This window comes from Microplitis demolitor, chromosome 3 (assembly GCF_026212275.2).
Source record: "Microplitis demolitor isolate Queensland-Clemson2020A chromosome 3, iyMicDemo2.1a, whole genome shotgun sequence".
In the NCBI taxonomy this organism is placed as follows: domain Eukaryota; kingdom Metazoa; phylum Arthropoda; class Insecta; order Hymenoptera; family Braconidae; genus Microplitis; species Microplitis demolitor.
The window spans coordinates 16,889,056-16,906,640 of record NC_068547.1 but is presented as its reverse complement, the minus strand read 5'-3'; the positions used below and the strand labels follow the sequence as shown (position 1 = coordinate 16,906,640).

Here is a 17,585-nt window from a genome sequence, read left to right as displayed (position 1 = left end):
GTATAGATATGTGTATTAGTCCAGCAATTTATATATATACATACATATATACATATATTTACCACTACCTTTAAGAGAATTCACATTCTCACGTTATACGACTCTCCCAGTATGTAATGTAAGCAGAGAGTAAACTCTGATGTATATATATGTATATATACAAATATATATTATTTTGCTGTGTGAATATTCAGCTTTACCTTTATATTTATTCCTTATTCACCAGTAAAGGTAATAAAGGTATGGTCGTACATAGACGGCGAATACCTACAAGCAAGAGGTTTCCCTGACACTACAGAGGACTAGGAGTCTAGAAAGCTATGACTCTCTTAGTTATATAAATGCTTACCAAGGTATTAAACTTGATTACGATAAAATTTGTAGGTGTAATGTATATATTACATTTAGGTATTTTAATATAGACTAGACTAAGCAATTGAACACATAAAACATATTTTAATCAAGGTATTATTTTTATTTCCTTATTTGGTATAATTAAATAGTTGAATAGATAATCATATTTATATGGAACTAAATTCTTGCCATAAAAGGCACCATGATTTTTATTTAATTAGGATACAGTACCCCATTACTAGCCTTTTAACAATATCAAGCCTCTTTACTTATGTTATCAACAAAATCAAGAAAATTGCATTTTCACTGTTTTTAAACCGCTTAAGTAATAAAAAAGGCCTTCTTTATTTTGAAGTTCTAAGATAGAATTGAAGTATAAATTAATTTTTTATTGACATTTTTGATGAATTTCGAGGTCGAAAACCGCCAAATATAGAATAATGGAATTTTAACAATGACACAGAAATCATTTATGTAACTTTAAACCTTCATTAAAATTTGAAAAATTTTCCTGAAACATAGAGTAAAAAAAGAAAATATAGCTTATTTTCTCAGCTTTGACGTACTTTATACATAATAAAAATAGAAGTTTCTTAAATTGCCACCATTTCCCAAATACTCAACCGATCTTTTAAATTTTTGAACTTGATTAATATAATTGCCTGAAGAATCACTACAAAAAATTTTATGACCAACCGTCCAAAACTTTTAAAGTTATATAATAGTAAGTTAATGACATTTTTACCATAACACAAGAGTCTATCATGTAACTTTGAACCCATATTAAAATTGGAAAAACTATCGTAAAGCAAAATATAAAAAAAGGAACATATAGCTTATTCTATCATGTATTAAGTTTTTTAACTTTCCGCTAAGAAAATCGATGATTTTTAAAAATTTCGGGAAGTTATTGTTTTTACCACGATTTTCGAAAATCGAGTATTCATCGGATGTCGACATTTTGAGGTCCTAGAAAGCTTTTGTTTGCCATTGTTTTCGATAAAGAACATTTTCCGCATTTCTTTCTCCCACATTATCCCCCGAACGAATTAACCAATTTTGATGGTTGAGACGGCAATCGGCGCGTTTTACTAAGTTTTAGAGCTGATTAGATTTTGGAGTAGATTGTTCGACTTGTTTCTGAGAAATCAATAAAAAACTAAAAAAAAAAAACATTTTTTTTTCGTAATTCGCAAATGTTTTTGAGTCTACTTGATCAAATGATCTGAAATTTTCAGGAAAGTTGATAGCCAACAAGTTCTGTCGATTGCCGCCTTAACCATCCAAATCGGTTCATTAGTTAAAAAGTTATAGACCGGTCACATACATACACACACACGCGCGCACGCGAGCGCATATACATATACATACATACAGACATTCGGACATCATTCAGAAAATAGTCAGAATAGCTTCCTAGGACCCCACACCGTCGATGTCTGATGAAAACTCCATTTTCAAAAATCGGGGTGAAAACAATAATTTTCCGAATTTTTTGAAAATCATCAATTTTCTTAGCGGGAAGTTGAAAAAAAGTTGATTTTTTTTTGTCCAGCCTAATATATACATATACGTATAAAGTAAGAATGTGATTGAAGTTATAATAGACTGAAAATAAAATTACAATCAAGTTTTGTTTTTGTTAGTACAATAAAGAAACATGTTTATATTATTTTATTTTTTTTTAAAAGATTGAAAGGAGAAAGAATGTGGGTAATGTGAGACTGTAGGGACAGTGTGATGTGTGATATAGAGTTTAGGGTATATTTAGTTGTTTGGGGGAGTCGTGTGTAAGAACGTTGATTCTTAAAATACTACGAAAGCAACTAAATCACGGGGTATTAAGACACGACGCTATGCAAGCTGGGATTATCTACCTCACTTCAAAGTGTCCTGCAGGTGCAGTCACTATATAAGTTTTTAATCATGTCGTTAATTCGTGACTTTGAGTCACATGTCAGAAATGTAAAATGACATTACAACTCTTGTCTGAAAAGTTTCCTATATAGATGTGTATATAAATGTGTGGAATATTTGCTTGATGAATAAAAATATTGTACGTATGAATAAGTTGATAATGGATTAATTAGTGTTAATAAAGACATAACAATGACTGACTTTATTAAGGAAATAAACCCTACCATAAGCCATTAAAAGATATGTAATTATAAAGTATATTATATCAATGAGTATAATATATTTATAGAAGTGCGTTATTTACTATTATAATTTGTTATGAAGAGTAATATGTCAAAAAAAAAGTGTTAATAATAACAAATTAATAAAATTGTTTATTATTAAATTACTCTTTATATATATGCTCTAATTATACTAACATTTAGAGCTGATCATGTATAAATTATTATACATGACTATTAGACTGTGTCAAAATAAGTTTTTTTTGTCGATCAATGTATCTTAAAAGTTTCTTCAATATGAAAAAAAAATTCTTCTAAAGTTTGAGCTCAATATCTCAAAAATTGAGCTGGCGCAAGGGGGTCTCCTTTCCCATTTAAATAACATTGTAAAATTTTATTTGTTTTTATTTTTAATATAACTAAACGAAGAAATTTTTGTTTTTAATTTTGCTCTCCACTATCCTATAGAAAATTTAATTCTCTACAAAATCGTCTATATCCACTTTTTTTCTAAACTCAACAGAAACAAAGTTACGGAAAGCCGAATGGGAAGAAAAAAATAAATAATGAATTATCGAATAAGTTAATTATCGAATAATTAACTCAAATCAATTCAATTTATTATTCATCAAAAATTTTTGAATTCAACATTATTTCGAATTGATAACGAAACAAAATTTACAATAATTTACATAAGTGATTATATATAATTAAGCAAAATCTTTTTTTCCCGGGAAGTCAATTAGATATTAGATACCAGTTTTTTAATTGCATCAAAATAATCAAATTTCGTTTTTAAAATCGATGTGAGGAATTTCAGAGTAGCTTTTAATTAAAAATTATAACGATCGAATTCTTGTCATTAAGCTTAATGACTACTGCTAATAGCTATCCAAGATAAATTTAACTGTTTTATTATTGAACTCAGTTATCACACAAAACAATTATGATAGACTACAAAGTTCAATTTACGTTGTCAACACGATTTATGGTTTTTGTATTTTTTTTTGTAATTCAGTAATTTTCATAAAAATGAAATTTCTATCGCACGTTTTTCAAATTCAAGTGTCTCTTATAATGATGTTAGCAATAAATTCTCATTTAATATCTGATAAACATATTAATTATGATAAAGTTAATGAAACCGAAAATCAGAAGTCGCTCAACAGAACACAAAGAACAATCGCTGTGCTAAATAAAACGAAACTATGGAAAGGAGGTATTATTCCATATCATTTTTATCCAGTTGTTACTGGAGCACAACGAAGAAACATTAAAAAAGTAATGAGAAAGTGGGAAAAAAAAACATGTATTCAATTTGTTTTACGAAATAAAGAAATACATGTGGATTATTTGCGTTTTACGCAACTCTATGAATGCCTGTGAGTAGCTCAAAATACATATGATTACCCGATTTACAAACAAAGTATTTCGTTATACTTCAAAATTTATTCCATTAATTTAGGTGTTGTTATGTTGAACGAAAATATACAAATACAATCAAGTTCATAGGTTTACAGAATAATTGCTATAAACAGCAAATTGTTCTTCATGAATTAGGACATGCTATTGGTCTTTTACACGAACATAATCATCCGGATCGTGATAAATATATTGCAATAAATTATTTTAATATTGATACAGGTAAATTAAATGAATAAGTGCTATGTGTTGTTTCTTTATAAACATAAATATGAAAAATTTTTACTTGTTATTATAAAAATATTTTAAATAATTAAAAACAGATCTGTTGGATCAATATAGTAAATATTCGGCCGATCAAGTTGACACTTTGAGTTTACCATATGACTATCGTTCAATTATGCACTATACTTATAATTTAAGTTTAACTGACCCGAAATCAAGAACAATAGTACCTATACCAAACAACCAAAATGAAAACTCACTGGTGGCAAATGATAATTTAGAACTTAGCAATGGTGACGTAGCAGCTACAAATCTTCTATATCAATGTTTCAGTAATATTTATAACGAAATTTATTTCATCAATTTTCATGATAATGTTCTTATAATAGTCTCAGTAATTACATCAAACTAAATACTAATTCAGGTTGTGGAGAAACATTATATGAGCCTAATGGTACATTTGAGCAACCAATTAATAACAATGACGTTACACTAAATGATGTTGAACGGTGTGAATGGAGAATTAGAGCAGCTGAAGGTGAACGAATAAAACTCAAAATCACGTCAATGAAGATTTATCAGACTTACAATTGTTTATTCGATTATCTGGAAATTCGTAACGGAAATTCGCCGAATAGTCCTATCATAGGTAGTAATATTGTATAGGATATTTAGTTATATATCCAAAGTTTATTATTATCAGTCGTTCATTTAACAAATTATCATTTTCTTGTTAGCTCGTTACTGCGGAGATATTATGGATGCAACAATAATAGCTAGTAATTTTTTACTAGTTACTTGGGTAAAAATGAGTCATCGAAATATCACTAGTACTTTTAAAGCCAAATACGAAACTATTTGTCATCGGACTATTGATATCAAAAATGATACTTTTTATAATTTAGAATCACCTAATTATCCTGAAAACTACAAATCAAACAAACAGTGCTACTGGAATTTCATTGCACCAAATAATCATCGGATAGTGATGAAATTTAATTTCTTTGAACTCGAAATGAGTGAAAAGTGTACGAAAGATCATATTCGATTTTTTGACGGCAAGGATTTAAACTCTCCCATCATTGGAATCAAATGTGGTAAAAATAATAATTTGGAAGTAACTTCGACAAGAAACAGATTATCTGTTTCATTCTCTAGCGACTCGCTGATTGAGGCAGCTGGGTTCTCAGCGACTTTAATTGCTCTACTTATTTAAACTCAATCTACTCAGGATGACCATTAAAAGTTATTTCACTAAAAATTCCTAATATCCTTTTACCTTCTCCTTAAAATTTCATTGATTTTTATTTTAAGTTTAATCGAGTAGCCCATCTTGTTTCAAATTTTTATATTTTTGGAACCTATTAAATGAATGACAACATACTTATTTTTATTCTTAAGGTAGTATGTAAATTATTTTTATTATGTATAAAATGAAACCGCAGTAATATTTTTCATTTGTGGGATATGTAAAAAAAATTATTTTATTTATGTTATTTAATTTTTTATATTTATAAAAAAGTAACAGAATAATATTATAATAAAAATAACAAAATAATATTGATATTAAGTTTCATTGCTACTAAAACTGATAAGCTCTGAAGACTTTTATTAGTCTTAGATCGTTCAATATTATCTAACTCCGTGAGTGTTCCAATAAAAAACCGTATACGTAGTGATTAGTAACTAAATATATTGTGCGCACAAAAGTCTCAAATACCGGGAAAATATTATTTTTTTGTCTTACGGATCGGATTGAAAATTGACACATCTTGTTTTTGTAACTTTCCCAGCAAAGGACTAATAACTAAATAATATTAGTTACATCGTTTGATGAAATATGGAAACTAAGTCTTATCTTGTTGCATTTTCTTCATTAATTATATTAATTATAATAGTAAAGTCATAATGAAACCGGTGTAATAGAGTTGATGAGAAATCATAAATCGTTTACTAGAACACGAAGAACAGTTGATGTATTAGATAAAATGAAACTTTGGGAAGGTGGTATTATTCCTTATCATTTCGATGATGTAATGACTGGACAACAACGACGACTTATTAAAAAAGCAATGAGAGAGTGGGAAAAATCAACATGTATTCAGTTTGTCGAAAGAAATGAAGAAATCCATCCTTCACATTCTTTAAATTTTACGAAGTTAGCATTGTGCGAGTAAGTAATTTAAAATATATATAGGTGATTCCGTTCTAACTGTGATATTCACTGTCCTGTATTGTTTATTCTCACAGATCATTAATAATCAATTAATGAAATTTTTGTGTTAATTGGATAATGATGAACATATTTCAACATTATTTTTCAATTATACACTGAGAAAATAAAATACTATTGTTTAAACAAGAATTTCTTGGTTCGAAAATTCCGTTCAAAATATTTATTTTACTATTATTAATTATCAATTTCTTGAGAAAAGAGCATCAAATTTATTTTTGTTATTGTGTGAATTTGATATTATATTTTAAGTCAACAAAAGAATAGCTTTACTCGAATTAAATAAAAATTATTTTCGTCAATTCTGCGAATTCTTGAGAGAAAATGATATATTCTTGATAATTATCAAGAACATATGTTCTTGTATCAAGTAAATGTTCTTAATAAATGAAGTAAAGTCTCAATAAATGATTTAAGCTAATTAGCTCATAAATTCTAATGTTTTTGATCCAACTGAAAAAAATTGACACACTTTCTGTTTAATGTATTAAGTTAACATTGAATTTCGGTTCACTAACTTTTTTCTTTGAATTTTAACGAATTTTTGAATTTGAATTTGTGTGACGTGAACGCCATGTTCCTTGAGATTTATGAAACGTCTAGTGAACTATCTTGAAAGTACGTCATTTGAGTAATATTTACAAACACTGAGTTGATGAAAAAGTGCCAAGAGTTCGTGTCATGTTAGAACTTAATTTTAGAAAGGTTTGTCATAAATTGTCTTGTCGATACCGTGATATTGATAGACTTCATTAACTATTGATTCTTTTTGTACAAAATATTGAATTCTTGTACTTAATACCAGTCTAAACTTTACAGTAAATGGATAATATCAAATACATAACCGAATAATTACAGTTGTTATTTAAAATGAAACTGTCAGTACCGTGTCTGTCAGTACCATGTAAAAGAATAATAAAAATATTATATAGTTATAATAGTTAGTTGTAAAATTATTTTCATCATTAATTGTAATTCTTCTTTAATACAGATGGCACCAATACTTCGTGCTAAAAAGCTATCTGATACAAGTGACAATTAATTTATTCAATGTTTATTAATTTAATTAATTAATTTATTTTTTAGTAAATTCTATAAATTAAATTATAGTTGCTATAATTTATAAAGTTAATCGTTATTAATCCTCATTAATGTGTTAAATAATTATTAAAAAACGAGTTTAAAAGTGTTACAACAGACTTTATAAATGAATTTAATAATTTTCTCAAATAATTTTTACCGAATTTATTTTATATCAGTACCATAGAATGCGAAATTTGAAATGTGTTTCTCGTTCTTGACACTTTCAAGTTGTAGTAAAATGCTCTCAGACACTTATTTTTACAGGAAAATAGATAAATAATGCCCATAAAAAAAATTGAAAAAGTTCAACTTCAAAATCTTAAAAGTTTTAATAGAAAAAATCACAGTTACAACGGAATTACCCATGTATTGATTACGAATTTATATGAATTTTCATTTTAAAAATATTAACAGATGCTGTTATGTTTGACAAAAATTATTTATTACAGGACAACAGATAAGCTTAGGTAATCGTTGTTTTGCCTAGTACATTGTTATTCATGAGTTAGGGCATGCAATTGGTTTTCATCATGAACACAATCATCCAGATCGTGATAAATATATTCAAATAAATTATTCTAATATTCCTAAAGGTAAATAAAAAGCCTAACCTGAAAAAAAATTTACAATAGATAATAGATATGTACACAATAAAGATCCAGGCAGAATTAGAATACAGTGAAGATGGACTGTGAGAACAATAAAATACCCTTTCTTTCGAACGCTTAAAGTAGAATACTCCCTTAACATAAAATTATTTTTTAGAAAATATTGCGGCATTTTACTACTATAAATTTATTTTATAAGAAAACTTTATATGCTTGAAGTACATATTTAATTTGTACTTGTCGGTCCGTTTTTTAAAGAAAATAATTTTGTTTTAATTTTTTCTGATTAATTGATATTCTGGTGAAAGTATTTTTTTCGTTGATAATCAAATAAAATATTGTTTTTTATGCTAAAACAAAAATTCCTGCCATGTTTAAGCTCTTAATCCCAATCCTAAGTACTTTCCATTTGATTTCAAAGATTTCCTATTTAAAATACATGTAAATTAAATTACTTATTTTTTTAATTTTCTAATACTCAGCTGCGTTTTATGATATCAACGCGGTCTTGGTCGCAAATTGTAGGGCATTTGATGTTGTTTAAAAGTGCCCATAATAACTTAGCTGTAGTTCCAGCTGTTTCACTTGTGTCCGTCTCGGAAGTCATTTCTCCTATGAAATTGACCTTTATTGGCTTGCAGAACGTAAACCAATGAATGCACACTAAAAATGTTAATGAGAATTTTATAGGAAATTTTATTCCCTTCAAAAAAAGCCCTATGGCTCAAGTCGCTGAAGTCCATAGTTTCCGAGTTATAGTAATTTTAATAATTTGAAAAATGTAATATAAAAAGAAATGACAATTGATACTTTTTTTTTTTAATTATTAAAGTCACTATAACTTGGAAACTATGGACTCGAGCGACTTGACTCTCAAGACTTTTTTGAAGAGAATAAAATTTCCTATGAAATTTTCATTAACATTTTTAGTGTGCATTCATTGGTTTACGTTCTGCAAGCCAATAAAGGTCAATTTCATAGGAAAAATAACTTCCGAGACGGACACAAGTGAAACAGCTGAAATTACAGCTAAGCTACTATGGGCACTTTTGAAGAACACCAAATGCCCTACAATTTGCGATCAAAACCGCGTCGATATCATAAAATGCAGCTGAGTATTAGAAAGTTAAGAAAAAAAGTAATTTAATTTAAGTGTATTTTAAATGGGAAATCTCGAAAATCAAATGGAAAGTACTTAGGATTGGAGTTGAGAGCTTAAACTTGGCAGGCATTTTTTTTTCAGCATAAAAAAACAATATTTTGTTTGATGAGCAACAAAAAAATTACTTTCGCCGAAAACTAAGCACCCTAATATATAGTAAGGCTGACAGCTATGAAGCTGTGTACTATCTTGAAAAAAAAATTTATTTTAATTTATATTTCGAATGCACTATAGTCACAACCGGTATATACATTATCATTTTTTTAGAAAACTTATTCCCCGCTTGATAACTTTACATATATGTCAAAGTTTTGTTATAAGTACATAATACTTTTAATACAAATTATTTTGGCATGTTTTTCATTATTTTTTTGAAAAAAAAAAAAAATTAAATAAAATTGAGACAGAGGTTTGATCCTTTGACAATCATGATCCATTGATAGCCTTTCCACATTCTATTATATAAATATGATTCAACGGTATTCTCTGATCTTACTATATACATAAATACATTTATATATATATTGAGTTAACAGTAGGAATATTGTTCTAAATGATTGTAATATAGATGAGTTCGGGGATTTTGAAAAGTATACACATGACCAAGTTGACCTATTGGACTTGCCATACGATTATGAATCTGTAATGCACTACCATTCGACTATACTTACCAATCGACAATTACCACCTACAATAAAACGAATACCAGAAAGTCAGAATAGTCCTTCAGATTTGATAAAAGAAAAGAGTAAACCAAGTAATGGTGATATAGCAGCTACGAATCTTCTATACCAATGCTGTAGCAATATTATTTGATGTTATTAAACTCTTATATTAGTTTAATTTAGCTGTAAGTTGATAAAATAAAAATTAATTTGATAATGCAGAATGTGGAGAAACATTTTATGAGTCTAGTGGTACATTTGAACAACCAATAAATAACAATAACGTTACACTAAATGATATTGAACGGTGTGAATGGAGAATTAGAGCAGCTGGAGGCGAAAGAATAAAACTCAAAATCACATCATTGAAGATTTATCAGACTTACAATTGTTTATTGGATTATCTGGAAATTCGGCATGGAAGTTCGCCAAATAGTCCTATCTTAGGTACTAATATTGTATAGGATATTTAGTCATACATCCAAAGTTTATTTTTATTAATTTTTCATTTCATAAATTATCATTTTTTTGTTAGCTCGTTACTGCGGAGATATTATGGATGCAACAATAATAGCTAGTAATTTTTTACTAGTTACTTATGTAAAAATGACTCATCGAAATATCACTAGTACTTTTAAAGCCAAATATGAAACTATTTGTCATCGGACTATTGATATCAAAAATGACACTTTTTATAATTTAGAATCTCCAAACTATCCCGAGTCATACAAACCTTATACGAAGTGCTATTGGTATTTTATTGCCCCTGATCATCATTAGGTAGTATTAGAATTCAATTTTTTTGAAATTGAATATAGTCAAAACTGTGAGAATGATTATATTAAAATTAGAGACAAAATTGGTAATTGGACGCCGATAATTGGATTTTATTGTGGTATAATGAATACGTGGAAAGTTAATTCAACAAAAAATAAACTGTATATGGTATTCTCTAGCAATGGTCTGATAGAAAAAGGTGGTTTCTCTGCTACATTGACTGCGAGACCAATCATGGTTAAAATGTAATAAAAGAACCAAATTTGATGATTGATAATATACGATGAAAAAAAAATGCTAACTATTACTATCTTAAAATAGGAAATGATTATCATATTGTATAAGATAACCCGGGTCAAAAATAAAACTTGATTCAGGCGCGCTTCACCTTATTCTCTTCCAAAGTAAACAAATTTGAGCTTATTTGTCTTTTCTTCGAGCGCATAATAGTAACTCTCCTCATTTTTGACTTGTTGAACCAAGTCAAAAGCAAGTAGTATTTTCTAGCGTAGAATGTGTTTTTTACGTTTCACTTTAGTTTCGACTTTTTAGCTTTATAATTTAAGTTAAATAAGTCTAAATTAAGTCAATTTCGACTTGATTTATAATTTTTCGTCTTAAATCGTGACCAAGTAAGCCAGTTAATTCTAAACCACGACGAAAACTCAATGAATTTCATATCTTCGTAAAAAAAGTTGAGTTTGTCTTGTTAAAAATAATCTGTAAATTTTGATTTGGTAAACTAAGTCGAATTCAAGTTTTATTTTTGACCCGGGACTCATTGTCATATGCTTTTTGTTAACAATTCGTTTCTTGTTTAGTAATATTTACTATTGCTGTTAGTAATAGTTACCAACTAGATAATAATATGTCTTATATCTGAAAAAGTTGTAAATTTTACCTTCTCAGATAGTAATGATTATCATCACGGATAAGAATACTTACTATATCTCTTTTTGTAAACTTTTATAACTTTTTTATCTTAATTTGAACTTATTCGTCTTTGCTTCGAGCATAATAGTCACTCTCCTTACTTTTGACTTGCTGAACCATTGCCCCTGAAAATTCATATCTCCGATAGGAAAAGTTAACATAAAAGAACTCGGAAAAAAAATGTGGTTTTTCTAACCACAATATTGTAGTAAAACATTGTAGTAGTAAGTACTCCAATATGTAGTAAAGGATACTACATAAATAGTGCTGACGTTACTACACGTATGGTTGAGGTTATTCCAAGTTGAAGTCGACATTTCTTTACTCCAACTTGTAGTAACGTCAACTACAGCGTGTCGTATACTTTACAAACTTTTGTTATGTTGCCGAAATTAGACACTATGTCAGTTTAAAAATGTTGACATAAATTATTCCAAAAAGTCTTTATCATACCGCTCTAAAGGCAATGAAAATCATGGAAACTATGCTTTTGTTGAATTTATCTATAAACCATTTCATTGTTAAAATAGTTTTAAAAATAAAAATGGTATTGTTGACCTCATAAAATTGTTTTGAACGGTATTTCCCAAGTAATTTTGATAAAAAACATATCAAATATTTTATGACATGAAGCTATTATAAGTATTGATAAAATGATGATTTTTACATTAAATATAGCTTTATCGCCTTGCAGATTAATAATGACACTAAAAAAAAAACACACACACACACGTAATGTCAATATGGTTTACGAAAAAATAAAATTAATTTTAGACATTCCAATCAGACGGAAATGAATTCAATTTATTGACTTCTATTCTCTGGTCGATAGGTTCCATAAATATGAAGTTTTTATCCTACGATTTTAATATTTACTTATTTGTATTGATAATATTTATAATAAATTCATATGTTATAACAGATAAAAATTTTAATACTACTAGTAGTAATGAAGATTTGTTCAGCAGAACCCGAAGAACAGTTGCTATGTTAGATAAAAAAAAACTTTGGAAAAGCGGTATAATTCCTTATGAATTTAGTGATATTGTTAATGGAGAACAACGAAGATTCTTAAAAAAAGTAATGAGAGAGTGGGAAAAATCAACATGTGTTCAATTTGTCGCAAGAAATAAAGAGTTCCATCCATGTTATTTATTGTTTACGAAATTACAACATTGCCAGTAAGTTGTTCAAAATTTATATAATAACGCAATGTATAAATAAAGTATTTCGTTATACTTTAAAATTTTTTCAATTAATTTAGGTGTTGTTATGTTGAACGAAAATATACAAATACAATCAAGTTCATAGGTTTACAGAATAATTGCTATAAACAGCAAATTGTTCTTCATGAATTAGGACATGCTATTGGTCTTTTACACGAACATAATCATCCGGATCGTGATAAATATATTGCAATAAATTATTTTAATATTGATACAGGTAAATTAAATGAATAAGTGCTATGTGTTGTTTCTTTATAAACATAAATATGAAAAATTTTTACTTGTTATTATAAAAATATTTTAAATAATTAAAAACAGATCTGTTGGATCAATATAGTAAATATTCGGCCGATCAAGTTGACACTTTGAGTTTACCATATGACTATCGTTCAATTATGCACTATACTTATAATTTAAGTTTAACTGACCCGAAATCAAGAACAATAGTACCTATACCAAACAACCAAAATAAAAACTTACTGGTGACAAATGATAATTTAGAACTCAGCAATGGAGACATAGTTGCTACGAAGCTTATGTATCAATGTTCCAGTAATATTTACAAACAAAATTTATTTGATCTACTTTTTTACACTGTAAAAATTTTTAATCCGCGATGTGGTGTAAATGATTTGGTGTTAAAATTTTTTTAACACGGCCGCTGTGTAAAATTTTCAATTACTTCGACACTAAGTATTTAATTTTTATTCTAAAATAATCTTCAACGATAATAATAACAAGGTACGGCGGGCAAAACAGGGTACCCCCAAAATTTTATAAAAAAAAAAAATTATTTTTTAAAAAATATTTTCAAACATTCCAAAATCAATTTTGTAAATATAATTGAGCATTGTTTTGAACTTTTTTTTTGTCAAACTTGTCATAAAAGTTTGAACTTCAAACATTGGGTGGTGTCCGCAAAGGTGTACCAAGAAAAAAGAACAGTAACTATTACTGTGCAGAACAGTAATCCAGTCAATTGAATAAATATAAGTATAGTAAAATATGCTTTTACTATTCTTAATCTTTCGCCCAAACACGCAAATTGACTGAATTACTGTTCTGTGCAGCAATGTTTACTGTTTTTTTTCTCCGTGTGCTGATTTCCGGAGAACTTACTTTATCATCTCTATTTTTTTTTATTTTGATTTTTACTTGTATCACTCATAGTGTTTTACAAGGGTCTACTTTTTATTTTTCGCTTCTCTTTGACTGTTTGTTTTCGCCCATTTCTTACCAACTAAGTCGCTTTCACTTCCTGAACATCCTTACTTGAACTTTCAATTTTTGAAAGTAGGCGCTCAAAATTTTTTTTTTCTACTTTTTGATTCTACTACTTTTTATTAGACGTCGGCTTACTTCAGCATCATGTTAAATTAAAATTAATATAAACTTTTCGAGATTTTACCCAAAGTTGAAATTTTATCGAAATTAAAATTTTTATTTCCAAAATTCGAATTTTCTTAAATGTTCTGTGCTGATAAAAAATTTCTGTTAAAAATGTTGATGTTTTTTGCCAAAAAGGATTTTTTTTTCAATGTTTGAATGTTTGTTTTTATGTTTAATAATAGTCCTGTGTATTGTGGAAGTGATTTCCACATTTTTTTAAAATTAATATTTTCATAACATTATGGGAACGGTTCCTATAATGTTATAGGAATGGTTTCTATAATTTATAGGAAGTATTCCCATAAATTATAGGAACCATTCCCATAATGGTATGGGTATCATTCCCATAATTATAAGAACTATTCCTATAATTATGGGTAACGTTCCTATCATTATAGGAACTGCTCCCATAATTTATAGTCGTCATTCCTATACTGGTATAGGATGAAATTTCACAAAATTATAGAAACCATTCCCATAATATTCTTTCTGTGTAGTGCTGTAACCTATATATTATGTGATAATTTTTTACTACAGATTATATTATGAAATAAATCACTCACACCGTGTTAAAAGTGCACCACTTGACATTTTACACCGTGCAGACCGTGTAAAGTCCTCGGGGACCACTTTCACACCAAAAATTTTTTACAGTGTAAAAAGGTTCTCATAATAGCCTCAATAATGAAATCAAACTAATTATTACTTCAGGTTGTGGAAAAATATTATATGAGCCTAATGGTACATTTGAGCAACCAATTAATAACAATGACGTTACACTAAATGATGTTGAACGGTGTGAATGGAGAATTAAAGCAGCTGAAGGCGAAAGAATAAAACTCAAAATCATATCATTGAAGATTTATCAGACTTACAACTGTTTATTCGATTATCTGGAAATTCGTAACGGAAATTTGCCAAACAGTACTTTTTTAGGTATATATACTTTTAGTTAATAAAATTTCCGTATTACGGCAGGCTATTTATGCACTTAGAAACTCATGAGCTGCTTGTAGACATTCCGTTTTGTAGAATGTAATATAAATTATTATTATGAAACATTCTTAATAAAATTTTTGTAAAAAAGAACACTATCAATTTAAAGGGGAATTCGTATATTTATTGATTCATCTTTTCTTTCAACTATTTTAATTTACTGAAAAAATAAATATAACTTTTTAATAATTTAGGTCTGTCTAATATTGATGGGGTTTTTTCGATTTTAGTTTGCTGTACTGAAAAAATAAATGTGATGGTTATCGTAACCATCTGAAGTATTGCTAATGGTAGATAGTTGTCATAAAAAAATGTATCGATAACTTGACAATACTAGATTGCTGCATTAATTATCTTCAATTTCAAATAAAAAATTGTCAATTTAACAATATTCTTTGGTTATGTTCCCCATACTTGGTATTACAGCAATCCGGATTGTAAATATATCAATACGAATTGTTAATATAGCAATACATATTGCCGGAGCAACCATCTATATAGATAGTTCCTTAATAAAACATTTTATGGGTAAAATAGCAATCTAGCCTTTACGCAAATAAAGTATTGCTATATTAACAATCTACAATTTTCCAAACTTTAGATGGTTACTATAACCTAATGGTATTGCTATTACAGTATAATATTTTTTTTTTTCAATGTATCAATATATACTAATATTTTGATAATTACACGGAAAGAAAAATATCGTCAGAATGATTATCCCATGTATCCTCAAATGACGTATCGTCAGAATAACGATTCGTATACCTAATCTAAAAATACTCACATTTTAATTAAACAATCTATAGTACCGATAATTTAAAGTTATACATTTAGGTTAGGATGAGTATTCATTTATTTAATTTAAAAATACGACAAATAGACTTTGTAACGATATGTAGTTTCGTTGATATAGGTATCTGTGTCGTCAGCGTGAGGATCCCTATAGCTAAATTGGCTATACGTATCATCGTTCTCGGTTGTCGGATGCCTAAATACAGAGTTTGCGCAATAGTCATATCAGAGATTCATGAAATGCCTAAAATAAGGATACGGATCGTCACTGTAAGGATACTCTGTATAGCTGAATTGGCTATACGGCGTATCGTTAAGTAAGTTGACTATACAGCGTATAGCCAGAATGATGATACAAATACTCATTCTGACGATATTTTTCTTTCCTTGTATTATAATTCATATGATAACTAATTAAAATTATTTTTATTAATACCAATTTTTTTTCTAGCACGTTACTGTGGTGAAGTAACTGAACGCATCATAATTGGTGGTAATTTTTTACTAGTTACTTATGTGAAAATGAGTAAACAAAATATTCTAAATACCTTTAAAGCTGAATACGAAACTATTTGTCATCGGATTATTGATATCAAAAATGATACTTTTTATAATTTAGAATCACCTAATTATCCTGAAAACTACAAATCAAACAAACAGTGCTACTGGAATTTCATTGCACCAAATAATCATCGGATAGTAATGAAATTTAATTTCTTTGAACTCGAAATGAGTGAAAAGTGTACGAAAGATTATATTCGATTTTTTGACGGCAGTTATTTAAACTCTTCTATGATTGGAATCTACTGTGGCATTAACAATGATACTTTGGAAATTACTTCGACAAAAAACGAGTTGTCCGTTTTGTTTTCTAGCGATCATCTGATTGAGGCAGCTGGGTTTTCAGCGTCTTTAATTGCTGTACTTAATGAAAATTAATCATCCATTAAGGATGGCCGTTAAAATTACAGTTTAATTTTTAATTATTCACTCCGCTCGGAGTGAAATTCACTCCGAAGGGAAGTTTTCGCAGAGTAGATAATTTTTTATTAACTTAATTCATCCGGAGTGAAATTCACTCCAGAGAGGAGTTTTAAGAAAATAATTAATAAAATATAACTCCACTTAATATAATCGAACTAAAAACTCGTGTATAAAATTACTGATCAGCTGATACGCACGCACACACCCACACACATATTCGGACACACACATGCACACTCAATCACGCACTCGCACACACGCGCACGCACACATTCGAGCACATTTGCACACACGCACATCTTTGCACGAACGCCCGCACACACACAAACTCATTTTCACACACATACGCACACACGTACACGTGCACACACTCGCACACATTCGCACACACGTACACATTTGCACACCCGAACACACACACACACTGTTTAACGGTTTAATATAAATTGAAATAAATTTATTTAAGTATTAAAACTCCGGACCGGAGTGAAATAAAATCCGCGTCACTCCGCCAAAAAAAACTCCCCATTCACTCCGCATGCGGAGTAATTTTTTTTAAAACTCCGAAACTCCGAGTGGCGGAGTGAATTCGGAT

The 17,585-nt window shown here is 28.5% G+C and overlaps 2 protein-coding genes across 2 annotated transcripts; both read left to right on the top strand.

Annotated features, from left to right (window-relative positions):
- Positions 1-3,572: 3,572 nt before the first annotated feature.
- Positions 3,573-5,355, top strand: LOC106693419 (dorsal-ventral patterning protein tolloid-like). Its single transcript, XM_014441043.2, has 5 exons — positions 3,573-3,874; positions 3,958-4,136; positions 4,238-4,471; positions 4,564-4,788; positions 4,877-5,355. The coding sequence occupies exons 1-5, from the start codon at positions 3,573-3,575 to the stop codon at positions 5,353-5,355; spliced, it is 1,419 nt and encodes a 472-aa protein (XP_014296529.2).
- Positions 5,356-6,127: 772 nt separating this feature from the next.
- Positions 6,128-16,473, top strand: LOC103572397 (tolloid-like protein 1). The gene is made up of 9 exons (XM_053737415.1): positions 6,128-6,236; positions 9,794-9,982; positions 10,113-10,337; positions 12,523-12,781; positions 12,865-13,043; positions 13,145-13,378; positions 14,927-15,151; positions 16,095-16,323; positions 16,458-16,473. Exons 1-9 carry the CDS (start codon positions 6,128-6,130, stop codon positions 16,471-16,473), a joined length of 1,665 nt encoding a protein of 554 aa, XP_053593390.1.
- The last annotated feature ends 1,112 nt before the right edge of the window (positions 16,474-17,585 follow it).